Source organism: Cervus elaphus, chromosome 33, assembly GCF_910594005.1.
Source record: "Cervus elaphus chromosome 33, mCerEla1.1, whole genome shotgun sequence".
NCBI classification, from domain to species: Eukaryota; Metazoa; Chordata; class Mammalia; order Artiodactyla; family Cervidae; genus Cervus; species Cervus elaphus.
The window spans coordinates 13,922,973-13,943,827 of record NC_057847.1 but is presented as its reverse complement, the minus strand read 5'-3'; the positions used below and the strand labels follow the sequence as shown (position 1 = coordinate 13,943,827).

At 38.8% G+C, this 20,855-nt stretch overlaps 1 protein-coding gene and 1 pseudogene across 2 annotated transcripts in view; one reads left to right on the top strand and one right to left on the bottom strand.

Moving 5' to 3' along the window:
* Positions 1-20,855, top strand: part of ITGAV (integrin subunit alpha V) — a 102,258-nt gene that overhangs the window by 8,040 nt on the left and 73,363 nt on the right. Inside the window, exon 2 of one of the 2 annotated variants that reach the window (XM_043894782.1) lies at positions 3,178-3,305. In XM_043894782.1, the coding sequence (XP_043750717.1) occupies positions 3,178-3,305 (128 nt within the window). Of the gene's footprint in view, positions 1-3,174; positions 3,306-20,855 lie in introns of both variants that reach the window. The other variant, XM_043894781.1, reaches the window with a different exon arrangement.
* LOC122688647 lies at positions 8,632-8,835 on the bottom strand (annotated as a pseudogene).

Sequence of the window (20,855 nt, the reverse complement as noted above, 5' to 3'; positions counted from 1 at the left end):
TCTTTTGAGTGTGGAGTTTTAAGATAAGTATCTGAAAGCAAGATTCAAGTAATTCTTGAATTCTTGAAGTAGCTCTTGACTGGTCTACATAGGATTTGGCAGATACCATCATCCAGAAGAAATGAAATTGATAAATGAAAGTTAAAATCAAAGCATTCCAGTACTTCCCCCAAATCAGTTTTATCACTTTTCCTTTGATGCCATGATCACCTTACAACCTTAAAATAAAATATCTTCTAGCTCAAAAAAAAAAAAAAAAGAAATCAGAGCATTCCATATTTAAGATGTAGGTTTGTTCATAACTTCACAAAAAAGTGAAAAGCAATTATGAGTATTTTCTTTGCTAGAAGAATGCAAGTGGTCTTAGTGTTTAATAAGGAAATGAAATGATAATGGTGGTAGCATTGATCGAGGGCCTTCTCTGCTTGACTCCATCCTGCTAATTCTTCTACAGTGCATTTCTGCTCAGCCTCTTAGGCTGTCCTCTTTCTCTAACTCCTAAATAGTTTTGCTTTCTCTCTTTGATCCTCTCTGTGTGAAACTACGCATTCCTAGTTGACTTTCTCACCACGTTATCTCTGAGACAGAACTCTCCTTAGAGCCACCGATCACCAATTAGGTGTCTCCCAGGTGTTGCAGGCTAACATGTTGGGAACTGAATTCTTGGTTTTCCTGTAAAATAGTCTGCCTTTTGCTTCCCTGCTCTCTGCTTTTCTAGCACAGTATATGGTTCTCCACTCCTGCGCTCCAGAAGGAAACCGAGGTATTATTCTTTCATCTCATCTTCCCTTTCTACCGTAGTCAAGCCACCAGCTCTTCCTGTTCATTCTACTCCAGATGTTTTCCAAATCTGCCCATCCATCTCTTTCTCCATCTACCCTCCCAGTCTCAGTTACTGTCACCTCCTCCCTCCGCTGCTGGAAGTCTCTCACTTTTCTTGCTCCATTTTTGCCCCCCCCCCCCCCAACCCTTTATTTGTTTCCCCTAAGGCACCCAATTTCATTTTCTTTATCAGATTATGTCTTTCTCTTGCTTTAAAAAAACATTCAGAAGCTTCACACGGACCTTAGGAGAAAACCCGAAAGTTCTACTCTGGCTGAAGGACCCCGTGTGATTTAGCTTGGCCAAGCACCCCAGTTTTATTTTGTGCCATATTCTCAGCTTGCTGTCCTGCAGCTGCTCTTCTTCTTGGTAAGCTCTTTGCTGCCTTGCGTCTTTGTTCCTCTGCCTGGGATGTCCCCTTCCACCTCTCCATTGTTGTCGTTCAGTCACAAAGTCATGTCTGACTCTTGGTGACCCCGTGGACTGCAGCACTCCAGGCTACTCTGTCTCACTGTCTCCTAGAGTTTACTCAGATTGACGTCCATTGAGTCCGTCATGCTCTCTAACCATCTCTTCTTATGCCGCCCCCTTCTCTTTTTGCTTTCAATCTTTCCCAGCATCAGGGTCTTTTCTACTGAGTTGGCTGTTCAGTAGAGCCACTCATCAGGTGGCCAAAGTATTGGAGCTTCAGCTTCAGCATCAGTCCATCCAATGAATGTTCAGGGTGGATTTCCTTTAGGATGGACTGACTTGTCCAACCTCTGCATCCCACTCCCTTATTCCCTGCTCCCAGTACACAAGACACTCTTTGGCAACTTCCTTCTAATCATGTACACTTCAGTGTACTTAGAGGTAAATCCATTTGAGACTTTACCTACAAGAAGTCTTTTCTCCTGGTTCTGTAAAGATAACTTCCTTAGATATCCCTTTATCTGAAGAAAATCTGTCCCCTGCATTCCTTGGAGATAACTTTCCTTTATCTAAAGATCCCCATACATAATGTCTCTCAGCCAATTGTTGCTTTCTTTCATAACAGGGACTAATTTTCTTTGCTAGTTTCTTGATTTTCCCCCCGAGGGAATGTGAGCTTCACTGGAGGAGGAAAGAAGATGGTTTTATTCACCCTGGTTTCTCTGGTGCCCAGATCTCTGCCTTAGTAGTGGAGACACTCAATCTATATCTTTTTCTGAATGAATAGAAGCAGCTAAAGAAAAGACCTCTTTTACTTTCAAATCTGATTCCTGATTATTTTTGTCTTTTGCTAGTTTTGCCCTTTTAGGAAATTGAATAGTGGTTTTGTTCTTTGACCAAAGGTTGATTAGATTAATCCAGTGAAAAGAGAAATTTGTTAGTCGCTATAAAAAAAAAAATTGAAGTATGTAGTTTTAAAACTAGATAAGTTTTCCCAGGGGAGAAATGATAATATTTAGAATTACCATACGTTAGAATCATTTTTTTTTTTTTTAACATTCAGGATATAGAATGTATAAAGTAAATCATTAAAAAAAACCCCACAAATTAAAACAAAATGTCCCTGTCTTCAGCCAGCATATATTTTTAACAAATTTATTGAGCTATAATTGACATGATAAACTGTACCTATCTAAAGTGACAGTTTGGCTGGGATAAATTTTTAGTTGATATCACTTCGCCGACAGAGGTCCTATAGTCAAAGCTGTGGTTTTTCAGTAGTCATGTACAGATGTGAGAGCTGGACCATGAAGAAGGCTGAGCGCCAAAGAATTTATGCTTTTGAATTGTGCTGGAGAAGACTCTTGAGAGTCTGTCTGTTGGACAGCAAAGAGGTCAAACCAGTCAATCCTAAAGGAAATCAACCCTGAATATTCACTGGAAGCGCTGATGCTGAAGCTGAAGCTCCAGTCCTTTGGCCACCTGATGCAGAGTCGACTCACTGGAAAAGACCCTGATGCTGGGAAAGATTGAGGGCAGGAGGAGAAGGGGACGACAGAGGGTGAGATGGTTGGATGGCATCACCGACTCAGTGGGCATGAGTTTGAGCAAGATCTGGGAGATGGTGAGGGACAGGGAGGCCTGGCGTGTTGCAGTCCATGTCATCGCAGTGGAGTCTGACATGACTTAATGACTGAACAACAGCGACAACAACCCTGAAGTTGCACTGTAATGTGTTACTGGACTGAATAAACCATGCTGAATAATGTATGTATGTAAAAGAGCACCGAATGAATAAGGAAGATGGATTATGCTCTCAGTGAGTGGTTTTTTAAAAATACTTGTGGATAAAATAAGGAGAATGATTGCTTTTCCTAAATCATAAGAGATGGTTTATGCTTTGTGTCACTTAAAGTCTTTGTCTTCCCATTTGTATTTTAGCAGGATGTTTCTTCTGGTGGGAGCGCCCAAAGCGAACACTACCCAGCCTGGGATTGTGGAAGGAGGGCAAGTCCTTAAGTGTGACTGGTCTTCTCACCGCAGGTGCCAGCCAATTGAGTTTGATGCAACAGGTAAACATTTATATAGTGGCCCCTTTTCTTAATTTCTGTTACTTATGTCTTCCCCCTATCTTTACCTCCTTCCATTTGACATATTTTAAAACATTTAATTTTTGAAAGTACTTGCATTAGCTTAAATGTAACAATTTGATGACATATATAAGTACTTTAGATCTCTAGAGAGTTAAAGACAAATGATTATATGATTATATGATTTTTTTTTTTGTACAATTTTGTGGCATATAAAAGCCTTAATACATTGTGTTTCTATTACTTTAGATGTCCCCAACTTTAACTGATAATGTTAACCTGCAGAAGTCTGGGGAAATCTATTAAAATTTTTGCCAACAGAGAAAGAACAAAAAACTTACTCAGAAGAGATGCAAAAAATTTTATCAAAAACCAGTTGAGAAAAAAAAAAAAAAAAAAAAAAAACCAGTTGAGGAATCTTTTGTATTCAGGCAGGTTCGGTTGACTTAAAAAAAATTCTTTTCTAGAATTTTTGGGGAAATACTATGTTATGATTCTGATAACATTAAAGTTTTCTCTACAGGGACAATTCCACGGTGGTGGTAAGGAGAAAAATAGGATAAGATGAGAAATAATTTTAAGTTTTTCACTTACATAAGTAAAATAAAATATGCATAATCCTATATATATTTGTGTTGGTATATTTATCTACATTTGTGAAAGCTTAGAGAATCCTTAAAGAAATAGTTTGACATTCTTCAGGTATAATAGTTTGCATAATTTTTTTAACAGTGTTGATTTGCTGGCTTTGACAGAATATTTTAAGATAAGTCTGAAGAAAATTAGTATTTTTTTCCGTATTGTTAATTACTGCTAGTTCTAAAATATTCATTCTGGGAATTACAGTATCAGTGAAACAGAAGTCATGATATGAACTGTTCCGTTTGATATCATGATCAGTGCCAAAATAAATATCATTAAGCCAGTTCTTTATAGGAATCAGGTCATGTTTGCTTTTTTTCCGTTTGAAACCATCTGCATTAAACCTTGTTTTTTCCCCCCATATATATGGCATTCGGAAAACTCTAGGAGTATGTAAAAGGTTCAGTTTTACCACAAATAGAGAAATATATCTGATTCAGGGTACTATTGGTCAGAGCTTTTATGTCTTCTAATGAAATATGCATATTAATGAATAAAACTGCTTAACTGTTCAGATATAGTTCTGTATTCAGCACCATAGGTTTTGTGCAGTGCAAGGTTATTTATTAACTGGTCTTTATTGAAATTTGTTTATTCAAAAAATTTCAAACAGTTTAATAGTAGACAGTGAAAAATGGATTTGCTCACATCAGCCTGCTTAGAGGCCACCACTTTAAACAATTTCTTTTATCTTCTTAGAATTTTCTTATTCCTACATATCTATATATCCTTTAAAAAAAAAAAGCAACGCATGGAATAGGAGTCTTCTGTATATTACTAAGGCACCTGAGTCAACCCCCTCCTCGTCCCAATATAATCTCTTATAGACATATATAGATTTACCTCATTCTTTGCCAATCATGGCGATTATTCAGTTTTATGTATCTACAGTCCATATTGTTTATCTCGTGCCAGCAGGCAGGACAGTCCATGAGTTCACTGCGGTCAGCATCCTAGGCATTCTACACACACAGTAGGCTGGGGGACGGTGGAGAGCAGACCTGGAGGGGCAGATGGAAAAGAGCCAGCATCACCCTTCACAGTTCTCTGCGCTTCTGCCCCAGGTACCCGCTGCTGTTTGTTCTCTAGACCAGCCAGAGTGATTCTTTTAAAATATTCAGATCGAAACATTCCCATTCAGATTCCACTGAGTGGACAGATTTCACTGTCTCACAGTAGCTGAGAGGACTCTTGAGTATTCCAGCCCACCAGTTCTGTCTTTACCTTCATGCTCTTCCAGCCTCATTGGGTCTCTTTGCAGAGGTTTATAAACAGTAGGCACAATCTCACCACATCTTTGCCTGGACTGTTTCCACTGCCTGAAACATTGATTCCCCAAGTGTGCATTGGGTGCCTCCATCACCTCCTCTGGAAATTCCTCAAATGTCATTTTCTCAGTTAGGCAATGACCTTCTTATTTAAAATTCCAATTCCCCCTTTCCCACTTTGTGCCTCCATCGTCTTCTCTGCTTTATTTTTTCCTTAGTACTCACATTGCTATAGAAGTTATTTATTTTTAATTAATTTGTTTTAGTTATCCTTTCTTTCAATTAGGATATGTATTCCATGGGGATTGTTTTTATCTGTTTCGTTCACTGCTGCAATCCCAGGGCCTAAAACAGTGCCTGGCACAAGTGGTACCCAATAAATTAGAGTCATAAGAGCTTTTCCTATAGTGAGGAAATTGCTAAAGTCCTTTAGTTGTACACTGACATGTATGGACTTTTTGTTCTATTCTTTTAGTCCTTGTTTATGATAGTTCTCTAATCATTTTGTACAGCCTCTTAGACTTCTCTTATGAAGAGAATATACAAATTGTATTTTTTCCATTACAGTTTTTATCCAAATAGTGTTTGAATTTAAGAAAACAGTACAATATGGTTTTCAGTAATCTAGTCCTAAACATGTGAATCTGGAACTAGCACCTAGGCTGTGTCTTGACTGTGGAAGAAATGCTTACAACTTACAGCATCCTCCTGAACTTTCCTCACACCTCTGTTCTGTCCTAGCTCAAATACATCAACATCTCTGCACCATTGATGTCTTATCTTTTTCATTATCTCAAGAGAGATAGTGGTATTTCTCTTTCCCTATCCTCAGTCTTGAGTCAGGGGAATTAGTAGCTGAAGGGATAAATGTGGTTTCTGGAAGCAAACCGCCTGGGGCTTTACCCAGCCCTGTCATTTACTGCTGTTTAACTTTTCACAGATTACTAACAGGTTACCACCCTCTCCCTGACAGTGCAGGAATGTGTTAAAAGGAATGAGTTGATTCCTGTGGAGTTAAATGGAATGTTAAAACGTGCAGGGCCAGGCGCACTAGTCACTGACTTAGTATTTGTTGTTCTGTTGCTCAGTCATTTCCAACTCTGCGACTTGGTGGACTGCATCGTGCCAGGCTTCCCTGTCCTTCACCATCTCCTGGAGTTTGCTCAAACTCATGTCCATTGAGTCGGTGATACCATCCAACAATCTTGTCCTCTGTCCTCCCCTTCAAGTTGCTTTATATTGTTATTCCTTCTCCCTTCTCAGGGACCCTGCTTACTTTGATTTGTCTCTATGATCCTGCCCTTCCCCCGTACTCCTTTTTTAATTTTTTTTAAAAAAAGAAAACAACTTTCAAACATGCTTTAATTTTTCCTACCTGAAAAATTAATCGAAACAGCTTTCCCTTGAGCTTGTGTCTTCTCTTAGCCATTTTCCTTTCTCCTTTTCTTCACAAGTAGGATATTGACCACTCTGCCTTCCTTTATCACCTCCCACGCTCAGCTACTTCAGTCTGGCGGCTCCCTGAACCCAACCCAGCATTGCCCAAATTCAAATCGCTGGTGGCAGCTCTGCCTCAGTGGACACTTGATCCCTCATCCACCACTGTCTTATTTAAAGTTGTCACTTTTTGCCTGTCTGAAACTATCTTGTCCTCTTATTCCTCCTAACCTTTAAAAAAAAATTATTGAAGTATAGTTGATTTATAATGTGTTAATTTCTTCAATAGAGCAAAGTGACTCAGTTATATATGTATTCTTTTTCATGTTCTTTTCTATTATGTTTTGTCATAGGATATTAAATATAGTTCCCTGCCTCCTAACCTTCTTGGTACTCTTGTGGAGTTTGCTCTTTGACTCTTCTTTCTTCTCTCTCTCCATCTATATTTGCTATACACCATCATGTCATAACAAGGAAATAGACCTTGGAGTCACACAGACCTGCGTTCTAATCCAGGCTCTGCCATTTTTTCCAGTGTTTCTGTTGCTCAGTCACGTCCGACTCTTTGTGACCCCGTGAACTGTAGCCAGACAGGCCCCTCTGTTCGTGGGATTCCCCAGGCAAGAATATTGGAGTGGGTTGCCATTGTTACTTTGGGAAAATTGCCTACCTTTCCAGAGCTGTACTACATTCCAGGGGTGACCATGAAAAGTTTCAGTTATTTATTTTCTCCTCTTTATTGTGTTTATGAGTCCAGAGGAGACTTAAGTGCTTTAAAGGGCTCCATCCTCATTTTTTTGAATATTTGGGAAATAAAATTTACTGCTGTTTAGTCACTAAGTTGTGTCCAACTCTTTGCGACCCCATGGACTGTAGTATGCCAGGCTTCCCTGTCCTCCACTGTCTCCTGGAGTTTGCTTAAATTCATGTCCATTGAGTTGGTGGCAGTATCTAATCATCTCTCCTGCTGCTTCCTTCTCCTTTTGCCTCCAATCTTTCCTAGCATCAGGGTCTTTCCCACCGAGTTGGCTCTTAGCATCAAGTGGCCAAATAACTGAAACATCAGCTTTAGCTTTAGTCCTTCCAGTGAATATTCAGGGTTGATTTCGTTTAGGATTGACTGACTTGATCTCCTTGCAGTCCAAGGGACTCTCAAGAGTCTTCTCCAGTACCACAGTTTGAAAGCATCAGTTCTTTGGCGCTTAGCCTTCTTGATGGTCCAGCTCTTATACCTACACATGACTACTGGAAAAACCATAACTTTGACTATATATAGAGAGAGCTCTCTCTCTCTATGTATATATAGAGCTTTTTTTTTTTTTTTGAAGTGAAAAGAAATCATTTTAATATACACACTTTCACTTCAGTTAATTCAACAGTGATTTCTGATAGGCATGCTTATCCATTTAGTTTTGCTTCAAGTTTATTTTTCAACATAGAGCCACCTTCCTAATGAGATAGTTGAGTTGAACTATTTATTTTTGAAGAGTACAATGTACCTTGTCCTCAAAGACTTTTATCAACTTTAACATTTTCGGAGAGCCGTATGAGGCTGCTCATTATGGTGGTTTCCCCCTGAAACTTCCCATTTGGAAGACTGCAAAACAGACTAGGATCTTCCCCAGTCTATTGGTTGCTTATATTCATATCACAGCCCAGGTGGGTAAGAGGTAGAGATTGAATGATAAATAGATCGCCTCCAATCCCAGGTGGGTGAGAGAGCTTCGTTTTTTAGAAAGGAAACCAAATCATGAAGACCTTCCTATTGGTGTGATTTATTCCAGGATTCTTTTGAACTTAAGAAGGGAATTTAATCCTTGTATACAGTACTCTTCTTTATGGCTTTCTAGAATTTTCTTCTCCAGCCATCACTGTCTAGCCAGATGATTGATTATACTTGGTGTAGAACGGAAAGTGTGAAGTCCTTTCTCCTTTCATAATTAAAGGTGGTGATAGTCTTCTCATTTCCTACCAAATGGATCCAGCCACACTTTCAACCATGGTGGCTGCATGTCTTCTTGAACAATATCAGCTCGATTAATGGCTTGTTGCTTCTGTCACTCCTACAGTCGCATTAGGATCTGGAAGTAGATGAGGTAGAAGGCGGCACCAATCAGAGAGATGAAGCCCCCAAAAATGAGAGCAGTGTGCAGATTCTGGGACATGGCTGTAGCTGGGGGCTACCTGGATTTCTGTATAGACCTTTGTCGGCAAACAATCTCTGCTGTTTAATATGCTGTCTATGTTTATCATAGCTTTCCTTTCAAGGAGCAAGCATCTTTTAATTTCATGGCTGCAGTCACCATCCACAGTGATTCTGGAACCCAGGAAAGTAAAGTCTGCCACTGCTTCCACTTTTTCCCTTTCTATATTCCATGAAGTGATGGGACTGGATGCCATTATCCTCTAATTTTTTGAATGTTGAGTTTTAAGCCAGCTTTCACTCTCCTCTTTCACCCTCTTTAGTGTCTCTTCACTTCCTGCCATTAGAGTGGTATCATCTGCATATCTGAGGTTGTTGAGATTTTTCCCAGCACTCTGGCTTCCAGCTTGTGCTTCATCCAGCCCGGCATTTTGCATTATGTACTCTGCATAAAATTAGGTAAGCAAGGTGACAGTAGATGGCCTTGTTGTACTCCTTTCCCAATTTGGAACCATTTTGCTTTCTTTCATTTCTTTTTCTTTGGGATGTTTTGGTCACTGCCTCTTACACAGTGTTAAGAACCTCTGTCCATAGTTCTTCAGGCACTCTGTCTACCAGATCTAATCCCTTGAATCTGTTTGTCACCTCCACTGTATAATCTTAAGGGATTTTTGATTTAGGTCATACCTGAATGGCCTAGTGGTTATCCCTACTTTCTTCAATTTAAGCCTGAATTTTGCAATAAGGAGCTCATGATCTGAGCCACAGTCAGCTCCTGGTCTTGTTTTTGCAGACTGTATAGAGCTTCTTCATCATTAGCTGCAAAGAATATAATCAATCTGGTTTCTATATTGACATCTGGTGATGTCCATGTGTAGAGTCGTCTCTTGGGTTATTGGGAAGGGGTGTTTGCTGTGACCCGTGTGTTCTCTTGACAAAACTGTTCAAGTCTGCTTCATTTTGTCCTCTGAGGCCAAACTTGCCTGTTACTCCAGGTATCTCTTGACTTCTGCTTTTGTACTTCAATCCCATATGATGAAAAGGACACTTTTTTTTTTTTTTTTTTTTATGGTGTTAGTTCTAGAAAGTCTTGTAGGTCTTCATAGAACTGGGCAACTTCAGCTTCTTGAGCATCAATGATTGGGGCATAGACTTGGATTACGGTTATGTTGAATGGTTGAATTTATAAAATTACTGTGATGTTGAATTTATAAAATTATTTTATTTACATTAGCTCTTAGATGATATAGAGTAGATATTACAACTAGTGATTAGTATCATATTTTTAAAACTTCTAGGAGTGCCCCTGAATTAGGTAAGCCCTTGTGACTTTTGCTAGCCAATGAAACATGAGCAGCAGTGTAGGTGGAAGGGTTTAGGATTTGGGACATTGTTCTGCTCCTCCTCTTGCCAGATGCCGCAGTGAGTGATGATAGTTTAAATGATAGAGGCTCCCTCAGTGTAGGTTCCTGAGTGAGGATGATGTGAAGCTTAGGCTCTTACTGACCCACAATGTATGTATATAGAATAACTTTTTGTTGTTTTTGACTAATAGATGTTGGGGATGCTTGTTACTTTAGCATAAGGCAGCCTAACTGAATAATACATGTAGGGATATAAAAACTAAGTAAAATTATCAGTAGTCAGATTTTGGAAACTGGTTATTAAAACCCTTTCCTATTCTTCATGCCAGCCCGAGTTCCTGTTAAGTTTCTTGTTCTATTTTATTGGGTCCTGTATGGCTAAGTAAATAGATATCGTTGCTTTGCTAAGAATGGCCTTTGGTTGGTAAATTGAATTTAGTTTAGGAGAAACTATAGACTATTAGTACGTGATGGGGAAGCCGTAACTTTAGTGTTCCCTGAGTGCCTTGACTCATAACTGGCATGTCCTTTGTGGGATCTCTGAACGTGCTGGCTGTGGGGTTTTTTCAGGAGATGCCATTCCCATGGGGCATGAGGCTTGACGCACTGGTGGCGGCTCCGTCCACCAGATCTTGTTCACGTCTGAGCTGCCTCCTGGCGAGGCAGAGAGCAGTGCTCTGGACAGCTGTGGGTACTGCTGGACAGGAAAGTTCACGTGAGGACTCTCTCCAGGGAGCTATGTCCGGTTCTGTTCTACAGCCTCGAAATAGACTGGTGCTCAGTGTGGTCTCCGGTGGTTTTGTCAGTCTGACCCTTACATTGAGTCCTGAGAATCCCTCCTGATAGTTGTATCAACATTTGAAGTTTGTAACTGTAGGAAGTACTTACTTTAGGTTCATTTATTTCTTGGGCTGTTTCTCTTTAAAAACAGAATAGTGATTTTATCCCTTCTTATAATAAGAACAAACATCAGCTAGTTCCAGAATCACAGTAAAGTTTTTTACAGTAAGGTGCTTTTTGGAGATACTACAAATACTTGGTATTAAATAGTGTATTATCAATGTCCTTTCCCATTCCCTTTGTCTGTCTTTTAGATCAGCTTTCTATGCAGGCTGTCAATGCAGTAAGTACAGCTCTTTTTCTTTATTTAGCTAAAATGTACACTTCTTTTCTTTTCTTCTTTTTTTTCTGGTTGTCTTACGATGTGTTTGTTTTCCAAAGTAGACTGTAAATTCTCCACACAAATTTGTTTGTGCTCACCATTGCGTGCTAGTGAATAGAGAAGTGCTTGGCATATGGTAGGCTGTGTGTGTGTATTTATTGCCTGCAGGTGTTGGGTTCTTCATGTAAAGCAATAAAAATTGACTTTGGCTAAATGTTGCTGAATAGGAATTTATTGGCAGAATATTGATAACTTGATAGTTTTCTGAATAATGGGCAGGAGACGCTAACAGAGGAACTAGTAGTGTGGGGTTTTATTGGTATTGGAATTGCAGTTACTGGCTATGGGACACCACCATGAGAGTAATTTCTTACCCATCTCTGGCTTTTTGCATCACTTGCTAGAGATTCAAAGCTTTTATGGTAGTATCTGACTTAGTCTAAGCCATATGCCTGTGCCTATGTCAGAAAGTCTATCTTAGCTGGACAGCTAAGAGACGATAGATTATGAGCTTGTTTAGAGAACTAAAACTTAAGTTCTTCAAACGAAGAAAAAGAATAGCAATAAGACAGTACCTTTTTCTCTTTAAAAACAAGGTTAAAAACAAGGTCATAGTAAGAAAAATCCTTTATAAATCCAGTGTGTATCTGTGGTTGTTGTTCAGTTGCTAAGTCACTTCCAGCTCTTTGCAACCCCATTGGCTGTAGCATGCCAGGCTTCCCTGTCCTCCACTATCTCCGGAGTTTGCTCAGGTTCATTGTGTGTTTGTTACTGATCAGTAATTCATGAACCAATTTTATTTTCTGTTTACCAAAGATATACCTAGATATTAAACAGTATATAACTTTGTAGGCCATTTTAGTGTGACTTGTCACATGCATTAAGACATGTAGCAGTAGCTAAGAAAGAAAATCTGGATTTTGGTATTAGAACAGCGTAACACTTAGTTTCTTAGCTCTTAGAGAGGAAAGATGAATGCTTGTAGTGTGCTTTTTTTCCTGTCCCAGGGCATGATTTTCGGTGGTGGAAGAGGAAGAAAGATTTTAAAAATTATGGTTGGAAGACCAAAATTTATGTCACTTTATGTCTGAGCAGTAGACACAAGTAGATTTATATTGAAATAAAGGAGGCAGACCCAGAAAATCTTAACTCTGCTTGAGGCCTTGGAGAAAGGCTTCCCAGATCAGTTGTTGATATTTTAGGTAGCTAATAAAAGATAAGGTAGAATTCACCAGAGGCAAGAGAGAGTTCCAGGGCAGAGGAAACAAAATATGCATAGATTCGTAAAAGTGTTTATGAAGGAAAATCAAATAATTCTATGCGACCTGCATGTGTACATTTTTCTATAAGATTTATATGCATAAGGTGAGGGTATTGAGGGCATGTTGAGAAATTAAGCTGGAAGTAAATGGAGGGAGGATCTAAATGAACTTTAAAAAGATACTTTAAGCCAGCAATCTAACCAAATAAATTCACCATCAAGCCTAATACACATAGAGCATTGTATGAAAAATAAAAGGATCTAGAGCTTAGTGGGTAGAGCTCTTGGTTCTTTGCCATGCTAAGTAGATTTGATGTGAACTTTATAGAGAAAGTAACATTTTCAGTACCCATTCTATTAATTTTCTTAGTCATTAATTTTGGAAGAACTATATAAGTTCCATGAAATAATGAATGTTAATCATATGGATAGCTCCAAAATGTTGTAGACGTGTCTTTTAAACAAGGAAAATGTAGGGTTCTGTGATGAAAAGTTTAATTTAGTAGAAAATTCAGTCTGAGATGGTAAGCTTATTTACTGCTTTGATTTTTGAATGATATTGGTGCATTATTGATCCTGTAGGAACAAAAGAAAGCCTCAGTCTAAACTTTCTTATTTCATGGATTTGTGAAATTTAGTTCCTAAAGATGCTCTCTGTTAATTTTCTTATAAGCTTTTGACTTTTGCTTGTCTTCTTTGTTTTGTTTTGTTAACTTCTAAACATAAACTTTATTATGTTTCTAGTTGTGTCCTTTTGTGTGATTTGTCTTCTTTATTTTTCTTTTTCCTGCTGATTCCTTTGATGTAATATGTAAATAAAACCACAACTAGTATGTAAAAAGGAAAACCTCGTGTCTCATTTTACATACCTGTTCAGTGATTTCAGCTACTTTGAAATGGTAGTTACCCACTTAGATTTTTAAACCCCTTCATCTAGTGACTCTACAAAATTTGTAGGTTTTAACCAAGGTTGGCATAATGGTTGAAAACTGATTTTTCCCTAAATTGATAGAATAATCTGAACTTTGAGACATGGGTTGAATTACTGAAATTTAAAAAGTCATTTTGGGGTATGATTTGTTTGTTTTCTACTAATATGATTTTTTAAAAAAATTTTGAGATATAATTGATTTACAATATTTTATACATTTCAGGTATAGAACACAGTGATTCACAGTTTTTAAAGATTATAATCCATTTGTAATTATTATAAAATAGTGCCTATATTTTCTGTGCTCTATAATATATCCTTGGAGCTTGTTTATTTATACACAGTAGTTTGTTAACTCTTATTCCCCTACTTCTAAAAAAACAAAGTGATTGTTATGTAGAAAATACAATTTATCTGCATGTAGATGGCAACCCACTAGAGTATTCTTGCCTGGAGAATCCCATGGACAGAGGAGCCTGGTGGGCTATAGTCCATGGGGTCGCAAAGAGTCAGACACGACAGTACACAGCACACAGATGTGGGAAAGTAGAGCTTAAGCAAATCTACTTTAGTGTATGGACTAATGATCTGTGTATTTTAAGAAGTAAAAATATTCTAAAATTGTATTATGTTGGTATGCAAAACATTATCAAGAATATTTATGTAGCAAGATAGGGTTAGTCTGTTATCTCAGTTTTGTCTTCATGCCTGATTAGTTTCTTATTCTTTTCATCACGTTACTATAAATACATTTGGAGGCTTGAAAACAACACAATTTATTATCTTCAGTTTTGAAGGTCAGATGTCTCATCGGGCCAAAATCAAGGTGTCTGCAGTGCTGCATTCCTCTTGGGGGCTCCAAGGAAGAAGCCATTTTCATGCCTTTTCTAACTTGAAGAGGCCACACATCTTCCCTGGCTTGTAGCCCCTTCCTCTGTTTTAAAAGCTAGGATTGACAGGTTGAGTCTTTCTCAGGCCACATCACTGATACTGACTCTTCGGCCTCCCTGCTGTGACTGTATCAGGCCTACTGAGATAATCCTGAGTAACTTTCCATTGCAAGGCCCTTAACTGAATCACACCTGCTAGGTTCCTTTTGCTGTGTAATGTCATATATCCAGGTGTGACATTTGACCTGGTGTGAAGTTTCCAGGGATTAGGATTTGAACATCTTTGGTGGCAGAGTGGGGTAGTGGGGATTATTCTCTTGTCACAGTGCCCTTTTAAGTATTTTGTTTGATATTGGTTAAGGGCTTCCCTGGTGTCTCAGTGGTAAGCAATCCGCCTGGAATGCAGGAGACATAGATTTGATCTCTGAGTCGGGAAGATCCAGACATGGCAAGACATGGCAACCCACTCCAGTATTCTTGCCTGTAGAATCCCGTGGGCTGAGGAGCCTGGTGGGCTTCAGTCCATAGGGTTGCAGTGAGTTGGACGTGACTGAAGCGGCAGCATGCGTGCACACCCATACTATAAGCTACTTTGGGGTACAACCATGATTGTATAAGTTGGCCTTGTTTTCTCTCTTCTTGTTTTGGCTTTGGCTCTGTTGTTACGGGGAATGCAAACTAGAAGGTGAAGGCTCAGATTCATGTCCTGACACTCACTAGATGTGACCTTGGGCAAGTGATTCAAGTTTGCCAGCCTCAAATTTTCCCATTTGTCAAACAAGCATAAGACCTACGCCTCAAACTTGTATGTGGATCAAATGAGATAATGTCTGTGAAGAATGTCTTCCTCATTCTTCATAAATGATGAAGCAGTATACAAATGAAGAAAGGATAGTTGACATCATGCTCATACTGCAGCTGTGGGGAAGTGAATGATTATGGAAAAGGAATAAAATAAAGATAACTGGATATCCTTAACTGGATTATATCTTGGTTTGTGTTGTAACCTCTTATGATTACGTTTAGGAAAATCTTCTTCTTGCAACATGCTTTCCTTTTTCAGGAAGCAGATGTTACTAACAGATTGACCATTGCTTAGTTTTCTTAATAGTAAATCTTTTCTCAAAGTTAAACAGATGATGAGCACTGACACAGGAGAACGTGTAGCACCTGGCACCGTCGAAGTCTCTGTTTAGAAATGTGGACTTGCCTGCATGAATTGTTAAATACATCCCTGATAAAAGGAGAAGCACCTACATTTCTGTCCCACATTCAGTGAATTGGTGGCACCTCTCACCAACAATGTCTGTCCTAGAGAAGGTCATAAGGTCATTGCCCTCCACCCAAATGACTTGCTGGAACACTTACCACCTGTTCCCAGAAGGGCTTGGCTGTGTAGACTGTGGGCAAACCCCGGCTATGCCAATTTTCCAGTCAAGAAAAATGCTGTGGAGTATTTTCTGAAAATTGCTATGCTTTGTATTTAATAGAAAATAGAAAACGGAGCTGCTCTCTGGCCTCTGTGTCATACATTTGCCAACTCACTGCAATTAAAACAATCAGGCTGACTCAAAAACCGCCGAAGTTTGCCTTTGTCCGCCTGGTGAATTTTCTGTCTTTCCGAGTGGTGTCGGGATACCTGTCCAGGTGCAATAGTCCTGCAAATTAGAAAGTTAAAAAACACAGAGAAAATAGTCTCCCTTCCCTTGTTAACACAAAATAAGTTTATACAAAGGATTACATATATGTGTGTTTTCACTTTTTGTTTAGTGTGCCTATGTTTATTCACATATGTTGTTTTTTAATGACACCGTTTCTCCTGATATATTCTATTGTTCCCCAGTAGAGAATTACACAATTGAAGAACTGGCAGATAACCTAGAAATCAATTAATCCAGTTCTTTTATTACTAGTTGACTAACGCTCATGCAGTTAGTTGGTATTTTAACACTTTTAAATATTTTCCTGAAGCTGAGTACATGGAGTCCTTTAAAGGCCATCCTCTTCCCAGCCCGTTTTGCCCTGACTTGTACCCATTATTTTAAGACTTAACGGTGACTTGTTTTTTTAATCTTTGGTAAAGAGTTTTTGTTTTAAAATGTGAGACGCTTTCAGGATCGTTTCCTTCTCATCTCTAGGAGGAAACAAACCAGCATTGACAGAGCGCTGGGTGTTCTCAAAGGGCCTGTATTCTTTGTGCTGGCTCCATCAGAAGCATTAGAATTGCTCACGGGAAGAGAGGGGGATTTTGATTCTCTGTTTCCCGTGATGGTAATAAATCAGTCAGTAAATAAATACCAGTCCCCAGTAAAATGAGCTTTATCATATTTTCTTCTGGCTCTACTTTTCTGACACTTCTTGTTTGCTTCTGAAAAACAGCTGTACCTAATATATATAAAAGAGATTCTTGGATAGCTCTGTGTAAATTAGTAACACTTGCTCATGTTCATAGACTATGATTTATTTTTACATTCACAGATGATTAGTTTTTCAGTAGTCTGTGGCTCCAAACACTGGATTAAGAGATCTTTATCTCTTGTCATTTTAAAGTCAGTACAGTTACGCTTTTAGAGACATTTAAAGATACTTTAAAGTTTATAAAGCAAATCATTCTTTCATTTCATTAATACTAACGTATAACCATTGCGTATTGTCTTCCAGAGTTTCTTATATTAAGAAACTGTGTTTTCTTACTCAGTCAAAGAAGTTTATTAACCTCCATTTTGGTCATCAGTAATATCTGGAATTTTGGTTTTTTTAAATGAATTATTTTTCACAGCATTCTCTAGTAGTTTGAGTATTAGGAAATATAATGTTACTGACTATAGGAAGAATAATTCTTATAAAAATTGCTAGGAGAGCTTGTTCAACTTAAATGTTCTTGAATTTCATGAGCTGAAACTCTTATGTGTGGAAGACGAAAATATAAACCTTAAGTTAATTAAAAGGGGATATATAAGCTCCTAACAGAGCTTTTGTATGTGAAGGTTTTTGAATACATACCCACACTACTTTTTTTTCACTCTTTGAAACATACAAATAATACATATTCATTGATTGAAAAACATGAGAAAACTCCAAAGGGCAAAAAGAAAGAAAAATCTCCCAAATCCCACCACTGAGGAAATCAATAGCTATAGGATATGTTTGGTTGTGTGTGTATAACATGTTTGGGTTTGTACCTTGTGGCCTTTGTATATATACTGTGTGTGTGTGTGTGTGCATGCAACCATGCACATATAAATATGTAAAATTATATTTTACTCAGTTTATCTCCTATTGTGTTGTACATAGATTTCTTAGCTTTTTTTTAAAACTATTATAACAATGCTTTGAACATGTTTATTATGTTTTTGTTCTTTTAAATTATTTATGTAGGGTTAATTTCTAAAAATGAAATTTGGAAGTCAGAGGGATGTGTGTTTTTAACATGTTGTTGTTATTTAGTCGCTAAGTCGTGTCCAACTCTTTTGTGACCTGATGGACCGTAGCCTGCCAGGTTCCTCTGTCCGTGGAATTTCCCAGGCAAGAAAGCTGGAGTGGGTTGCCATTTCCCCCTGCAGGAGGGCCTTCCTGAACCACGGATTGAACCCATGTTTCCTACTTGGCAGACGGGTTCTTTACCGGGGAGGCACCAGGGAAGCTCCCTTTAACACATACTTGATGCATATTTGTGAAGTAGGAAAACATTCATACAACTTACCTCTAAACCAAACTTGATATAATCTTTCTTAGTCTGGCAGATGAAGCAAATTGTTTTAATTTGCATTTCTTGTTTCTAGGGAGGTTAAGTCTTTTCTCACTTTTCTAGTGAGATGGCAGCAAACAAAACCATCCCAAAGAGAAACTCAGGAAGGCAAAGTGGTTGTCTGAGGATGCTTTACAAATAGCTGAGGAGAGAAGAGAAGTGAAAAGCAAGGCAGAAAGGGAAAGGCACACTCAACTTCCCAGGTGGCGATAGTGGTAAAGAACTCACCTGCCAATAAAGGAGACTTAAGAGACCCGGGTTCAATCCCTGGGTTGGGGAGATCTCCTGGAGGAGGGCATTGCCACCCGCTCTAGTATTCTTGCCTGGAGAATCTCATGGACAGAGGAGCCTGGCAGGCTACATATCCGTAGGGTCACAAAGAGTTGGACGTGACTGAAGTAGCTTAGCACAGCACACACTCACAAAATGCAGAGTTCCAGAGTATAGCGAGGAAAGATAAGGCCTTCTTCAATGAACAATGCAAAGAACTAGAGGAAAACAACAGAAAGGGTAAGACTAGAGATCTCTTCCAGAAACTGTGAAATATCAAAGGAATATTTCATCCTAAGATGGGCACAATAAAGGACAGAAATGGTAAAGACCTTATAGAAGCAGATGAAATCAAGAAGAGATGGAAAGAATACACAGAAGGACTGTACAAAAAAGATCCTTAATGACTCGGATAACCATGATGGTGTAGTCTCTAACTCAGAGCCAGACATTCTGGAGTGTGAAGTCAAGTGGGCCTTAGGAAGCACTGCTGCTAGTAAAGCTAGTGGAGGTGATGGAATTCCAGCAGAGCTATTTAAAATCCTAAAAGATGATGCTACTAAAGTGCTACACTCAATATGTCAGCAAATTTGGAAAACCCAGCAGTGGCCACAGGACTGGAAAAGGCCAATCTTTATCCCAGATCCCAAGAAGGGCAGTACTACAGAATGTTCAAGCCACCAGACAATGGCACTCACCTCCCATGCTAGTAAGGCTTTGCTCAAAACCCTCCAAGGTAGACTTCAACATTACGTGAACTGAGAATATCCAGATGTTCAAGCTGGGTTTAGAAAATGCATGGAAGCAGAGATCAAATTGCTAACATTCGCTGGGTTGTGGAGAAAGCAAAGGAATTCCGGAAAAACATCTACCTCAGTTTCATTGACTGTGCTAAATAAAGCCTTTGACTGTGTGGGTCATAGCAAACTGTGGAAAACTCTTAAAGAGATGGGAATACTAGACCATCTTACCTGTCTCCTGAGAAACCTGTATGCGGGTCAAGAACCAAAAGTTAGAACCCTGTATGGAACAACCGATTGGTTCAGGATTGAGAAAAGAGTACAAGACTGTTTATTGTCGCCCTGTTTATTTAACTTACACACAGAGCACACCATGCAAATTGCCAGGCTGGATGAGTTACAAGCTGGCATCAAGATTGCCAGGAGAAATATCAACCACCTCAGATATGCAGATGATACTGCTATAAAGTTGTATGGCAGAAAGCAAAGAGGAATTAGAGAGACTCATGATGAGAGTGAAGGAGGAGAGTGAAAAAGCTAGCTTAAAACTCAATGTTAAAAAAAACTAAGATCATGGCATCTGGTCCCATCACTTCATGGCAAATAGAAGGGGAAAAGGTGGAAACAGTGACAGATTCCTCTTCTTGGGCTCTAAAATCGCTGTGGATGGTGACTGCAGCCATGAAATTAGAAGACAGTTGCTTCTTGGCAGGAAAGCTATGACAAACCTAGACAGTGTTAAAAAGCAAAGGCATCACTTTGCTGACAAAGGTCCTTATAGTCAAGGCTACGGTCTTTCCAGTAGTCATGTACAGATATGAGAGCTGGACAATAAATAAGGCAGAATGCTGAAGAATTGATGCTTTCAAATTGTGGTGCTGAAGAAGACTTAAGAGTCCCTTGAAAAGCAAGGAGATCAGACCAGTCAATCTTAAAGGAAATCAACCCTGAGTACTCTTTGGAAGGAATGATGCTGAAGCTCCAGTACTTTGGCCACTGATGTGAACAGCTGACTCATTGGAAATGACTCTGATGCTGGTTAAGATTGAAAGCAGGAGAAGAGGGTGACAGAGATTGAGATGGTTGGATGGTATCACTGATTCAATGGACATGAACTTGGGCAACCTCTGGGAGATGGTGAGGGACAGGGAAGCTTGACATGCTGCAGTCCAAGGGGTGGCAAAGAGTTGGACATGACTTGGCGACTGAACAAAAACAACAATTTGCATTTCTGATTTCTAGTGAGGTTAACTCATATTAGGTTAAGCTAATATGTTTATTAGCTCTTTCTGTGTTTTTGTTTTGTATTGTCTATTCGTATTCTTGGTCTGTTTCCCTACTGATACATCTGTTTTTTTGTTGATTTTGAAAAGTCTTTATTACACTTATACATTTCTGTTGTGTGGCAGCTACTTTTCTGCCTGACAAGTTTATCATTTTTTAGGAACAATATTGAGATATAATTTTACATATTTATAGTGTTTTGCAGATATTATTAAAATTGAATTCCGGAGCATTTCTATCACCTTCTATAAAGAAACCTCATGTTCATTATCAGTCACTGCCCATTTGCACCCCCATTGATATTAAAATGTGCTCATTAGGTACTACTAAAAAATGCTGCTAATTATGATTATGTCGCCATTGACTCTAGTACACATTCATATTTCAGAGAT